Source organism: Bactrocera latifrons, unplaced genomic scaffold (genome assembly GCF_001853355.1).
Source record: "Bactrocera latifrons isolate USDA-ARS-PBARC rearing strain unplaced genomic scaffold, ASM185335v1 scaffold_46, whole genome shotgun sequence".
In the NCBI taxonomy this organism is placed as follows: Eukaryota; Metazoa; Arthropoda; class Insecta; order Diptera; family Tephritidae; genus Bactrocera; species Bactrocera latifrons.
In genome coordinates, this window is record NW_017537112.1 from 28,419 (window position 1) to 43,447 (window position 15,029).

At 35.5% G+C, this 15,029-nt stretch overlaps 1 protein-coding gene across 4 annotated transcripts in view; it reads right to left on the reverse strand.

The window, feature by feature from the left end:
* Positions 1–396: 396 nt before the first annotated feature.
* LOC108973146 (ras and EF-hand domain-containing protein homolog) overlaps positions 397–15,029 on the reverse strand; it is a 38,950-nt gene continuing 24,317 nt past the window's right edge. For 3 of the 4 annotated variants that reach the window (XM_018940202.1, XM_018940201.1, XM_018940200.1), the window contains exons 3-5: positions 2,153–2,551; positions 1,264–1,407; positions 397–1,206 (exon numbers count right to left, since the gene is read on the reverse strand). In XM_018940202.1, the coding sequence (XP_018795747.1) occupies positions 1,090–1,206; positions 1,264–1,407; positions 2,153–2,551 (660 nt within the window). In that variant the 3' untranslated portion in view covers positions 397–1,089. Of the gene's footprint in view, positions 1,207–1,263; positions 1,408–2,152; positions 2,552–5,012; positions 8,218–15,029 lie in introns of those variants that run through there. The other variant, XM_018940198.1, reaches the window with a different exon arrangement.

Here is a 15,029-nt window from a genome sequence, read left to right on the forward strand (position 1 = left end):
AAGTATGTATGTATATGAATACAATGCGAAGCTACGTACATTTTATATATTATATGTATGTTATTTTATCCACGAAGCCTCACTGATCTTTTGGCTCATTACAAATATTGCTTGTTAGAGCCACTGTTTGTGTAGCAAACCATTTTTCTTTTTTATTTTTAACAGATGAATATTTACGTTTACTTAATACCACGCTGTTGTTCAGGTGTGCTATAGAAATGTTTCTTATTTGCGTGTTAGCTTTTGTTATCAGTTGTAATCGTCGTGGATGGTTGGAATGCAGAAAAAACAAATAAAWCAGCATCTCCAAATGCTTATCGCAGAATACTTTCTCTATAAAAACGAAACCAAAAATCCTAAATAAAGAAGTTTGTTATTCACTCAGGCCACATTACATTTAGTTATCTCGAGTAGATGTGTTACCTCTACAATAAAAATCTCATTTAATTTTATTTGATAAAAAAGATTAACATAACAAGCATTTAAAAATACATAGTACATATTTACGTGCGATAAGGCACTGAAATATACGAGTACGACTACATAAATACATACGCGTTTGAAATTTGGTTATGCAGGCGTATGAGGGCGTATAAAATCTGTAAATCGCCTACGAATAATTTAATTTTAGTTAGTTGCAATAACGTATATATGTATGAGTTTACCGATTTTTTTCCTTCTGTTTTCAAGTACTTAACTACGACGTTATACACTTATTCATACTTAAGTTCTAAAGTTAAAATTTATTATGTCTGCATGTATGTATGTATATAGTATTGTAATAATCTTGTATTATGTAAGAGTGTGTGTGGACTAAAATAACATTYTAATTTTGCTGATGTATTATGTAACAAATCTATGTAAATATATTTTGTATGATTTAAATTTTGTTTTCGATTCATCGTACAACGATAAAGTGCTCGATTCTCAGTTAATGTGGCAACGGACTTAAGACTTAAGGCTATTGCATAAAGCGAAATGCAGTCAGCATGACAAAGCATTCGTTCAGTTGCAATTAACTTTAATGTTTCCCAATGGATGCAGCAAGTTGTGTATATGATTTTATCCGTCTTTTCTCAAGGGAACTGGTCAGCARGAACATTTGCTCTTGCTTTCTGTTGACGATTGTTCTGCTGAACTATTTAGATTAAATTTCTCACTGTCAGCTAGGTCAGCGGCGCTGATYAATTTATCGTTGAGTAAAATCTGCAAAAGTTTTAAAAATAATTATAAAAAATAAGCAAAGTGAATAACAACGCTCACCTTGTTCACTAAAGCCCTGGCGGCTTCATCAATATTGATATTTTCCTTGGCTGATGTCTCATACCAGCCGGCAAAACCATTCTCACGTACATACTCATCCATTTTCTCGGGTGTGGTCACAATACCTTGTTTTTCCTGATCGCACTGTATAGATAATTGCAAATAATTATTGAAATATATGTACATATATAATATAAAAATATAAACTGCCGATATTTCCTTCTTCTTTTAAGGATTCTTACAACTGTTATAATTTATATGAAAAGATATCTTCAAGAAACTTATCATAGATTACACTACTYAACAAATCTGAATGAAAACATTTTCGAGTGAGCCTGTGGGGCCGAGGTTTCGAATTTGAGTTCAAAACTTTTCCATCGCTTACAGTTATTTTCGTTATTTTAGTTGAGACTTGAACTTACATCCCTTGACTACAACACAAAAAATTCTGTGTTTGGAAATTTTTGCTACAGTTTTTTAGCTAAAAAACAGCATTTAAGCAAAATTATTGTAGACTAGACTGACTTATTCAAGACAGTGCTACCATTTCCAAACATATTGTTCAGATCGGACCGCTATAGTATACAGCTGCCATACAAACTGACACAGGTTTTTTGGTTACAATTATCAAACACTTAGACGAAGGATTAAAAAAAAAATGTTGCGAAATTTTTACTGAAATTTTAATTTTTTTTGTTTTGTAATAATGTCTACTAAAACTATAATAAAATATTTAATTTTTTTCATGCAAAAAAAAATTGAGAAAAGTCTGTTTTTACCCGAGGAAACCCATGTAACTCCGTAAGAAATAGATCTTTTTATATTCTTTTATGTATGCATCCGTGGAACGTATGCTAACTTCGTCATAGGGTTTCTTGTTTTAACTCACCTTATTAGCTAACAGTATACAGGGTATCGGGCTGCCATCGGGTAATTGAACTTTCGAATCCAAATCCTCTTTCCACTTACTCACACAATCGAATGTGCCGCTGCGTGTTACATCGAATACTATGAAAGCACCGACGGCTTCTTTATAATAAACACGTGTCATATTGCCAAAACGTTCCTGACCGGCAATATCCCACAATTGTAAACGGACGGTTGTATTTGGATCCCAATGTAGTACTTTCAATGCGAAATCTACACCGATTGTGGCACGATAATTCTGACTGAAAAACTGATGCACATAGCGTTTGATAAACGACGTTTTGCCCGTGCCCAATTCACCGATGACTAGAATTTTATATAGATGCTCACGCTTCTCTGTATTCGCGGAGGTCATAATTGTCTGGAAAGCAGRAATCAACAAAAAATTTTGTTATAGAAACAGATACATCTTCAATGTATTATGAATTTCACAATTAAAGTATATAATTATAGTATACAATTTAATAAAAATATTTGTATACAACTACAACTATTATTTATATATACGATTAATCTTCTGTTTTTAAGCCTAATGTGAGACAACTACTCGTAATGTTTAAGACTCACTCTGGTATCACTAAAGCGCGTGTATATTGATCTAAAATTAGAATTAATTGAAAATTTAAAACGTCGTTGACTAATTAGTCACTGCGCAATTGCGCGGAAACAATGAAAGGAAATTTCTGTTCCGACTGGCATGTGCTTATAGTAAGTGTTTTGTTTGTATGTTCAGGTGTATGTCAGGCATGGTTTAATCTCATTTTCATTAACACACTGCACACTTCTGAATACATACACCTGTATTTAATACTTTATGTATTTGCATTTCAGCCTTTAATCTTTAGTTTCAAATCGTATTAATGTCAATAGGGCTTCGTTGAAGAAATTATCTTTGACCTGCCATTTCTTATAAATCGATTTACATATTTGACTGATTTATACCAATGCCGTAGTGTAATGTTTCATTAGTTCATATTGTTATTAAGTAGGGCAAGCGAACTCGCGTTTTTGGTATCAATAATTTTCCGAAAAAATGCAGCAAACAATTTTTTAATTTTTCATGAAGAAAATATTTGAAACAAACAAAATGTGACACTCTTGATTAGTTTAAATTATTAAATAATGATCGAATATCGTAAGCATTTTTTTTTATTAAAAGGAGATAGAAGTGATAGCTAATTATTATTACACCGAAATTGCCTGAAAATTAGTTGGTATGGTTTATACACTCTTCTTCTTTATGAGCGCCATTAACTAGGGAGTGGCCAGAAACGATTTCTTTGCTTAGACCAATTATCCTCTGGGTAGCCAAAAAAATCCATTTGAAGCCGAGGTAAAGTGAAAAGGGGACCTTGGTTCAACTGCAAAAATGCTGCTCAATATGTAATTTAGGTAAGATTCTTTGGCTGCTCTCTTTTTGCGGGCTCTGAATGTTTAGGACAGTTCTTTGTAATTGTTTCGATTGGTACAAGTTATCTAAAGAGGGTCGAGAACGCATAGACGACGAACCACGTCCCGTCCAGGACGGCCATCATCATCGACTGATGATCAACACGTCAATAAAATAAAGGAATTGTTGCTTGAGAATCGGCGATTAACAGTCATTGATCTTACTAGCTAGATGCTAGAATTATGGACCGAGAACTCTTGGATCTTGCAGCATGATAATGTTCCGTCACATACTGCATTAATTCTTCGTAAGTTTTTCGCCAAATTTTCAACCAATATTATGCCGCAACCACCGTATTTGACTGATTAAGCTTAGTGTGACTTTTGGCTATTCAGCAAACTCAAACCACCGGTTCGGGGAAACCGTTTTTAGCCGGAAATTAACTTTTACAACGGTTTCTGGGAGTGGAAAAAATCTTGGCGCAAGTGTTTTGGACCCAAGTGCATKGGGTCCAAAGGGGATTACTTTGAGCGGGAGGATGTAGATGTTGAAGAATAAATTAAAATTTGTAAAATTATGAACAAATTCTTACTACTTTTTGTTGATATCTATACCTTGTTTTCATTTTAATATTACTATATATAACTAATATTTAACACTTAGAATTTTAAAGGAGAAAAAAAATTCATATTTCATATATTTCAGAACTTGCTTATAATATATAGATATTTTAACCCCTATTTTGTATGTAGTTATCGGAGAAAATTAACTATATAAATATATATTATGAATATACTTATTTTTAGGAGCTTGCATGCAAAAAAAAAAAAATTGTTTTAGCGCTTTTCCTGAGGGATAAGAAAAAAATAATGAAAATAACTTAAAACTAGAAACCATCTTTTTTAACTACTCTAGTTGTAGAGCTTCTGTCTATTCTGCGCTCTTCTGCATTGTTATAATYAAAAGTTTTATAATTTGTAAATTTTTCTCCATTTTTTTTTTTGCTACCCACAAGGTCGGTTAAGAAAGATTAGAAACTTTATACTAGTACCATCATGAAATATGTAATATATCTATATTTAGTAATTAGAACACTGACACTGTTTTTATTTAGAAAAATTGAAAATAAACCACTGAATKAAAATAATTCGAAATCAAGCAATTGACATTCAATTCAGAAATTCCAAGAATGACAACGGTAAAATAAATAGAAAATAACAGTTTCTTTAATATATGAAAACCACGTGTTAAATACAAGAACAAATACCCGTGAATAACACACAAAGGCAATGCGGGAAGTGTCTACACACTTGCTAGGCTTCTTCAATTGCGAAAGAGAATAGGGAAATATTTTTCAGCAACTGTTGCACCAATGTAAAATCATTGTTTGGTTTTTTCCACACAACACTTAATTGCAAAAATAAGCACATACCGGTTCGATATCCTGCTCCATGGTTAAATCGCCAAAAGCCGGCATTTGATTATCGCCTGAATCGTATTCCGAATCTACTGAGTAGTCGCTGGCAGCGGTTCTTTTGTAATTCAATTTTTGGTGATKTTGCTGAATACGCTCGAAATCTTCGTCAAATGTTGACGGTTGCGATATGTAACGTATACGTCGACGACTGGACTCACTGTGTGAATCGCTACTCKGATTTGAATCGTATGAGCTGTGATCGTGCAAAGGACTGTCGAAGGATGTGGCCAGCGGACGTACCACRCTACCAACGGCAAAACGTACAGTTGGTTGTAGAGGAGGACCGCGCGTTTGCTCCTCTTGATCGAAATCGTCACTAAACGCGTGTCCTGGCAAATTGGAATTGCGTAAATTATTGCCCAAGTAATCGATTGGTTGTGCACTTTCCGCCGAAGAAACGACGTCGTCTGCACCACTGCTGCTCGCTGTGGTAACTGATTCGTCAGCTATGTACAATAATGCWGCTGACTTGTCCGCGTAAATGTCACTGTATATGCCGGGGTCTGGAAAAATGACTTTACTCGATGATGGGTGACGAAAATGTGACGATGATCGAGTTTCAGGTGGTGTGCTTGTTACTACTGTTGGTACGTGCGGTGGTGTGTACGGAGGCGGTTGTTGGTAATTCGACAGCGATACATTCGATTGCAAAGAATGCGGAGGTGATGCAGCGTCGTCCAACAATAGTTGTGGTGCGACCGAAACTTGGTGTTGTTGATTGTGTGGACGCGGTTCCTGTAGTTGCGCTTGTTCGGTTTGTTGCAATGGTTTATCGATAGATGCGTGAGACTCCAATTGAAATTGTATCTGCTTTCGTATTGCTTCTAATGTGGCAACTGGTGTGTCTGTCTTCTGGGTAGGCGCGTCTAGCGCAACTGTAGCGTTTGTTGACTTCGTGTGGTTTTCTTCAATGGTGACGACATCTGCTATGGCAGTTACTGTTCCTTCGTTTGCGGTATCATCCGTTATTGGGGCTGGAGTTGCCAGCTTTGGTATCACGTTGCTGCGACTTGCGGACTGTGGTATGGTCGCCGACGCAGACGCTTTTGACGTAGCTGTACTAGCTTCGCTCTTTGCCCCRAAAGAAGTTATCACTGTTGGGCTTGGTTTGGGAAAACGATGACCGCGCTGCAATGGATTTGMTGAAGTGTGCATCAATTCGGTTTCAGCTTCTGTGCTAGATTTTGCTGTCGTTCCACTACTACTTTCAACTGTGYCTGAYGCTTTATTTGACRCACTTTTACTCGTTGCTTGATTAGTTGTGGATTTACCACCTTTCGCGCGCTGTCTTTTACCGGCGACGGCTGCTGCTATACTAACTGCTCCGAAAGTCGAACGCTGTTCACGTACCGGCGACGGTGAGTTGAGTGTGGCTGCTGCGCGCGTGCTGCCCTTGCGTACGGCGCCTGTACTGGCCGTTGTCGGATCTACTGTTGGAGGCTGCGCGTTGGTAACTACCCGACTTGGTTTAGCAGGGGCGCGTTCGCTGGGCGGTGTGTCACGTGTACTCTGTGTGATAACGAACTTCTCGTCGGTGGTTATTGTTGTTGTTCGTGTGGTAGACGTTTTTTGTACTGTTCCAGCGGTGAGTTTTGGTGTAGAAGTTGGCGCTGTACTGCCACTGGTGGTGGCTGTGGTCTTTATTATGGTCACTGCCGCTTCTTTAAGTGTACTCTTCTTCGTTTTGAGCTTCTTCTTCTTCTGCTTCTGGTCCGGTGCACTCTTGGTAGGCGATGCTACGGCACTTTTATCTTCTGTTATCGTTACAGGCGTTTGCACGGCGTCACCGCCACTAACACTTTCACAAGCACTCGCTTGCGTCTTATCTTCAATAGGTGTAAGATAATCCGTTTCGCTTGGTGCGCCCGTTACTGCAGTGACGYTAGTTTCATCAGCTAACTGTTTCTCGCCGACTTCTCCTTCTTTTAGCTCTCGCGCTACAGAACGCTGAGTAACACTGTGCGATATTGTAACCGTACGCKTTTTATGCTCTTCKAGTTCATCATCCGGTAGTAAATGTGCGTCATCTATGGCATCTGCGTCTTCAGCTGGTGTTTCTTCTTTTTCTTCTTGACTGCCTTGTACTAAATCACCTTCCTCATCTTCGTCAATRCTCTTCTTAGTACTACTTGCTTTGGATTTCTTCAAACCGCCGAGCAAAAAACGTTTTGCTAACTTACTTTTCTTCTTGGGCTTCGTTTCTGGCGATGCAGTTGCATTGGTGTCACCAGTATCTTCTCCGCCGCTAGATAGTACCGTTTCAGGCGCCGATGCGATCTCGCACGAAGCCCCACCAGCTAGCGAACTCTCAGTAGAGGTATCCTTCGAGACGCTATACTTCTTCCGACCCGAAAGTTTGCGTAATGCCGACGTAAAGCGCGAACGTGCCTTACTTTTACGCCGCGTTTCAGGATCGGATTGAACACATTCACGATTGACACTCAAACTTTTCCCACTTGTGCTCGCACTATCRTTTGGCGTGGCCGTAGCCGTTCTGTGCAAATGTCCCGAAGACGTGGTCTCTCCAACTTCTGCTAAATCCAAAGTTTCATCATCCGTAAGAGTTGTTGGTGAAACTTCAATGTTTTGCATAGTACAAATGCTACTACTTCACCGTTAGCTTTCCGGTCAAAGATTGCGCACGCCGTAYTGGACGTGCCACAAATCCTCACAAGCGATTGCTTCCTTAAATTAGTGACGAACGAACAACCGGCTTGTGACACTAAAAACACAGCCAATCACGATATTCCCTCGCAGTCTATGGCATTCTTGTTGAAATCACCTTTAAAAAGTATTAATCGATTTTGTCGTTGGTCACACGTCCAAAAAGATTCTCTTCTATGAATGTTTGTACGTTGTATTTGTAGGGTTTCTTCTTATTTTAGATAACTTTGGCACCATTTGAAAAACGATTAGACACTTTATTGTTCATATTTACAATCAAAGCAATTTTCGCCACGAAACAATCACCGAAAATTAACAACTTCCAGATTTGAGTATCCTCTAACTTCAAAATATATAACTCTGTATGCACATCCTTTTAAAATGCTGGCCACATCAGCATACAGTATTTGTCAATTGCATCATTCTCACTATTCACCGGGTCTTTGCCGCTTGTGTCAGCCAGCAATCTCAGTCAATCACCATTCAAATTCGCACTGAAATTGTTGTGTTGTTCTGTTGGCTTTTATAAAGTTTTTACGAATGTTTAGTACAAGTGCAACTGCAAGTTGTTGTGCTGAATCGCGCTGAGCTGAGCTATGATGTGTCCGCTAGTCGTCARCGTAAACCAACCGCAAAATGTTGCAGGTGTCGGCTGGGGGGATGATAGCACAGCTAATTCGTCTACATACAGCAGCAAGAATCGGGTGGTTTTCATTTCAACACTTGCTCTGTTACGCTTTGCGTCTAAGTACATTTCGGTTTTACTTGACTTTAAGCCTTTCAGCATGCTTGCGTGCTAGAGTACACGGTAAAATTTAATGCAGACAGAAATCGTCTAAGTAAAAGCCCAGATTATAGAAGTTTTACCTCAAGAACGAAACAAAAGGTTGTGGAAACTATTTCAAATGTAGAATTAAATCCGAAAAATTTAAAATATTCCAATTGTTTTTAAATTTGAATCTTTATTTATAAATATTTTAATACTACACAGTACAAGTATTTAGAAAAAAATATTTAATATTTTTTGAGTTACATCCAATCTCCGTCAGCGCCGCAAAAAGGTCTTCCACTGTTAATGTGATTCTGGCTTTCTTCGCGGGTGAAACCTAAAAAAGTTCTCTAGTAGAAGATACTGTGCGCAAAATGACTCAAAGTCGTAAAAAATTCACAAAATTTATCAGATAAAAAGATGTTAAGAAAATGTATTTTAAAGATGAACTGATGGAGCTCTTTGAACTGAGCAGCTACGCTTTAAAATGCTCTGTCTCAAAAACTATTTGAGATAGTATTAAAGGTATAACCTATGGCAATTTGTAACCAATCGATTTGTTAGAAACTCCACACTAGATGTGTCTCTTAAACATAAATTTTTTTCCAGATCAATTTGTTCAAATTGAATACAGAAATTTCGTAATTCATTGACTGATCAGCTTYAATACAAGTTTTTTAAGGGTTTGAAAAGTTTGGCACTCCTGTTTATTATCACGGAATAGACGAATATTTTCAAAATAATTCCGGTTTTCACATTTTAATTTTAGAATACAATTTCTTACTAATATATCCGAAAATAAAAATAAAATTTTTTAMCACTGAGACCTTGGACAAATTTATTTAAATTATTCGCCGCCGGAACTCAGAAATAGCATAAAACCACGGCTAAAGTAGAAGACCATAGCTTAATGTGGAGACTTTGGATCTTGTTGATTTGTGGCTCCGAATCCCGAGATGTAATGCACAACTTCTTATTTGCTGATAAACACACTTTTATAGGCTTCTTATAAAAATCCAGCAAGCATTTAGAAACTTACAATTTGTAGAGATAAGTTGACCAAAATGCGAGTAGATGCTCAGCCAAAAATATACTTTTTCCATAAGTATACTTTTCAAACATTTGGCAGCTTCCAATATCAATATCGCCTTCAATATAATCTTCTTTTGAGCACAAGGACTTTTTATTAAATTTTCCATATACCATATATGTCTTTTATGACCTGTAGACGATATTCTTTCAGAATCAAAGTGGCGGACGCTAGATCTGGCGAGTACGAAAACTGAGCAATAACTTTTGATTGTGTTTCGATAACGACTATTTCAACTGATGTTCTACGAGTATTTGCATACATAACTGATCTTTTGGTTTGATTCTGCCGACGATGCCATTTTAAAATAGTACTAAAGCGTCGTTTACTGAGAAAATTTTCTTTCCTTTTTCAATGTTATCACCGCAGTAGAAAACTTTTTACGACACTTTATGTCACTCAAATGCTTCAATTCTCAATAAAGTACACTCAGAATACACTAGGCAACATTTGAATGATTTCGTTTTGGTTTTGGGAAAGAGCTAGCAAATAAAGGCTCTTTTCCTACATAAGATTAGAAATTTTTATTTTCAGTGTACTCCTGAGTAATAGTTTTAGTTGGAGTACGAATTAAAAAAGCAAAAACTGAAGACATTACTATCTATAATATAATAATAACTCAAATCTAAAAATTTGTTTAATAAAAAAATTCCATAAAATGCCTTTGCAAGAAACCATTAAAAAAGGTCTGAGTTCGGGTGCAAGCGAACATTTTATATTCGTGTAACTTGCAGGAATCAAAGCCATGGAAATATTTTATGGTTATACCAGAGAATCAGAATCCAAGCAATTTTATATACATATGTACATACATATATACAGTATATAACAGGCTCAGGGAAGTGTTGACCCGATTAAACCCATTTTTAATACACAGAGTCTCAGGATTTCAATTGTATATCTCACGCTTTGACCGATAATTTTGGTCAAAAGTCAACTATAGACACTGGGATCTATATAGTAACTAGGGGCCTGAACATTTTTTTTTTTAATTTTGAAAATTTTCGTTCATAAAGTATGCCATCTTAAAGGAATTATTTGTGCAAAATTTTATCCAGTTATATTAATTACTTCTTGATTTGTGTACTGGAAAGTGAAAGAATCAAGAATTTAAAATTGCGTTATATGGGAAGTAGGCGTGGTTGTAGTTCGATTTCGCACATTTTCACACTGTGTCATACCAATATGAGAAGAATGCTACGTACTAAATTTGMTCGAMAACAGTTAGTCGGGTCTCGTGATGGGATCAGTTTGCACGGATAGACGGAGGGACAGATAGACAGTTACCCGGATTTCAACTTCTCTCGCCATCCTAATCATTTCTATATATATACATATGTCTATATATACATATAAATACATGTATGTATATAACCCTATATCTATCTCGCTTAGTTTTAGATGATATGTACAATTGTTAGGTGAATTAAACTATTATACTCTGTAGCTACAGATTACAAATGTATAATAATGAGTTAAAATCCAAATATGAGTTTCACTCATGCATATCATCTCATTGACAATTAGGCTTTCTTCCACTCTTTTCTACAAATAAACATGAAAGTGACACATGTCACATGTACATATATACATATATATATATACATACTTATTTACAAACATACTCGGGATACTCAATTCGTCGTACCTTTTGAACTACAAACAATTGGTATTGAGTACATTTGAGAACGATCAAAAAAAGTTCAGGGGAWTATATGTATATACATAAGTATGTATATGTACYTATGCTCATAAATAGATTTAATTTAGAAGGCTTATCACATATGTTATAAAAAATATTTTCTTTGCATGTGTAAAGTTGTAGACGCAAATGGTACATATGTACAAATGTATTAATTATGCTAATAAAAATAAGTTCGTTTGAAAATACCGCTGYTTGTTGAAAATAATTAAGTCCACTGTATGATTAAGCAGTTGTCGGWCGATCTTTGAAAATTGGCATTAACATCATTTCTTTGGCGATAAAATGTAAGGTCAGCAATCTAATGTGTTGGGTGTGAATATGCAACTGATTGCAAGTATGCAATACGATAGTATTAATCATTGAGAATAATTTCATTCACCCGTGTAGATTTTTTTATTAATTATCTACTAATTCATAAATATAAGTRATACATACATACAACTTTGGCATTGACATATTCTGCGAACACAACTCATGAATGATGGCAAACTGCATTTTTACCCTACACACTAGATTTGGAAAGAATTTCATGCTGAAAATGATGCTTAGTTATTTTCTGGTTAGAAAACCGCTTAGTTTTTAAATAGTTACTAAAGCATATTCTGTATGAAGTCAATTATATGTATATTGAATGATGATATGTACTTAGTTATTTCCTAGTTAGAAAATCGCTTAGCAAGTGGGTAGTTTTTAAAAAGCGACAAAAGCATTTTTTGGATGAAAAAATTTAAAACCCTTTAATTATAAAATAAAACTAAATTTTTACCGAAATTAATCTTTTATTTAAAGTTTAAAAATAAATTCTTATTTAATTTTTTTATTCTCTTGGATCATCCCTCCACTAAGTGATTTCGTTTGATGACAACAGCCGATCTTATTGAATTTTTTCGCGACCAACCTCRTATGTTACTGTTACATACATTTTCGGTATATTTTACTGTTTTACTTAGAAGGAGTGTTGACCGAATCCCAATGGTTTGCAAAATTTCCTTTCGGCAATCTCGATCTTGGGAATGCATCACGAAGGACTCTTGATGCCATGGATAAAATAAAATCATAGGAATAACAACTCGATAGATTACTCAAAGATTAAATTTTTCTAACGCGACCGCGCACAAGCCGTGAAACATCTAGGATTAATTTCGAAGCTTTATTTGTGGGTTCCTCATGTTCTTACAGAACGAAATTTGCTTCGTTGCATTAACAACTGTGATTTGCTTATCAAACGCCAAACAAGTCATATATTTTTGTAGCGGATTATTACTGGGGGCGAAATGTGGGTGATGGTCTAAAAAGGGTGAATCAGATAAAATCACTTCGAAGACCAATTGCCAGCAAAAAAGTTATGTTGTCTTTGGCCGGACAATACCATAATTAATTCTGAAGTGCATTGTGAACGCTGGAGAAATTGAGTGATGAACCCAAACAGAAGAGACCATCAGGATAAAGCGAGTTCTCATACAAGTTTGATGACTCGCTGTAAGTTTTTGTAGCTTGAATGGGATCTGCTATTCACGCTTGGCACCTTCGGACTATTACTTCGATCTCTGCAATTTTTTTTTTTTTTTTTGAATGGAAGACCTTTACCTCAAATCAGGACGTCAAAAACCACTTGAACCAATTATTTGACTGCAAGGATCAAACATTTTATGAGCGTGGACTCAATCAATTATCTTGCCCTATAGTTGACGATCGGTATTAGATCAGAATATATAATTTCATAATATGTTTTAYACAACAAAAAATCGTGTTTAAATTGAATTTAAGAAGGAAATTACTTGGTAAATGACCAAAAATTTCAAAATCATATAAACCTGGYAGCTGCAGCAGAGTGAAATTATGCGAAATTAATAATAATAATAATAAAAAAAAAAACTAGGCATCTTCCTTAAGCCTTGGCTGAACTCTACACTTCCTATCTGTGGTTCGCAGCCTTATTTTATCCCACAAAGCGGGATTTATACTTGGTCTACCTATTTTTGAAGTCAGATTATTGATCAACTATCTTCAYGAAATGTTGCATGTACTTTTATTATTACAAAAGGTGACTTCATCTAAATAAATTGTTCAGATCGGACCACTTCAGCATATAGCTGCCATTCAAACTGACCGACCAAAATCAAGATCGAAATGTTTTTATATCCCTTTATGCTACAAAAACGCTCCAGTGAATGGTATAGTTAACATTTTTTCCTGTTTTTAATATTATATAAATGCTGCCGTGATCTTTGAATAACTCCGTTAACTAATGCGCTTTCAGTAGCCCCAAGCACTGATCATAAACTTCTTACCCTTAAACACTTGTCTAACTTGTGAAAATTTCCAATTTATTAAAGGGTCATTTAAATACACAAAGCAAGTAGATTTTCAAACACAATGTAAGTAACTGTTAAACTACTTAACTAAAGTTTTGAAATCAAATCTCCATAATACATGCACATGCCCACTATTACGAGCAGCAAGCATACGTACTTTGTAATGCGGAATTACAGCGAATTTCAGTTATGCATATATCTACTTATGTCTAAGAATGTCTGTCAGAGCTCAAATAGGAACTCCGAATTCAACAACTTTCTGAAAGTTGTAAAGACGAGTCAAAATTTGGAAAATAGATGTTAATGAAATATCTTTCTTCTCCCCTGAATTAACAATAATACATTTTCTTCATATCAGATATGATAGCAACAACAAATTGTCATACCACTTGTATTTTTTCCTAAAGTCAAAAAATCTGCTGTCATTCTATGCAAACTCTGTCCGACAGGGCTTAAGAGCARTTGCAAAAATCGTTTGCATTCGTTCGAACAGGAACCGATCATTGACGCAGAAAGGGCGACAACAACCGGCATTATTATGGCTTCCACACCAGCGTAGCATAGCATATCTAATGTTAGTTAATATTACCAAATACGATATTTCCGATCTTTTATAGTTAGTTACTCTGAACGCATGTACTTACAGATATTTGTATACCGCATCGCAAGTGGGCATGTATCATTTCACTACGATTATAGTTCTTAATGATAAGCAGACGGCTTATGATTGACAACTAAGGTTAGAAAATAGGGAGTCATACATACATACATACTTATGTATGTTTATTTGTATGAGCATAAACATGAGCATATTATGGAATTTATTATGATTGCAATAATCGATTGTTTTTGTTTAGCCTTAAAGCAATTCTAAAATACGCAGTTTGCACATGAGCTCATACAGAGTACATACATATATACATACTTATGGATGTTAGTATGTCTATACATAACTGTCTGTAGATAAGATTTTGTACGAGTAAATTGCTAGACCACCCATGTACTACATATATTGTAGAAATCGTGTCAGAAGTAGTATCTCCTATTGAAAATTATTTTCTGTCACCCTTATTATCACTACCTTGCCAAGCTTTGATTGGTTTAGGAATTAGTACTGAGAAAACAAAATGGTTTCCATTAGGAAGGCGGCCTGTTAAGTCAGCGACATTTTTTTTTTATAAAGTTATTGCTTTTTAAAGAAAGTTTTTTTACTATTTTTCACTCTGCCAAATAATCCTTTGTTTCAATGATTTTTTTTTATTTTGCTATTATAAATACATATGTATGTAGATTAGTCAAGTCAAGTGTGTGTTAAGATTATATTGATGATACATAAATATACTTATTTATTTCAAGCAAATGACATCGCTACTATTTGCCCCAAAATTGATTCTCTTTAAAGAAATATTCGGTATTAGCTTAAAAATAA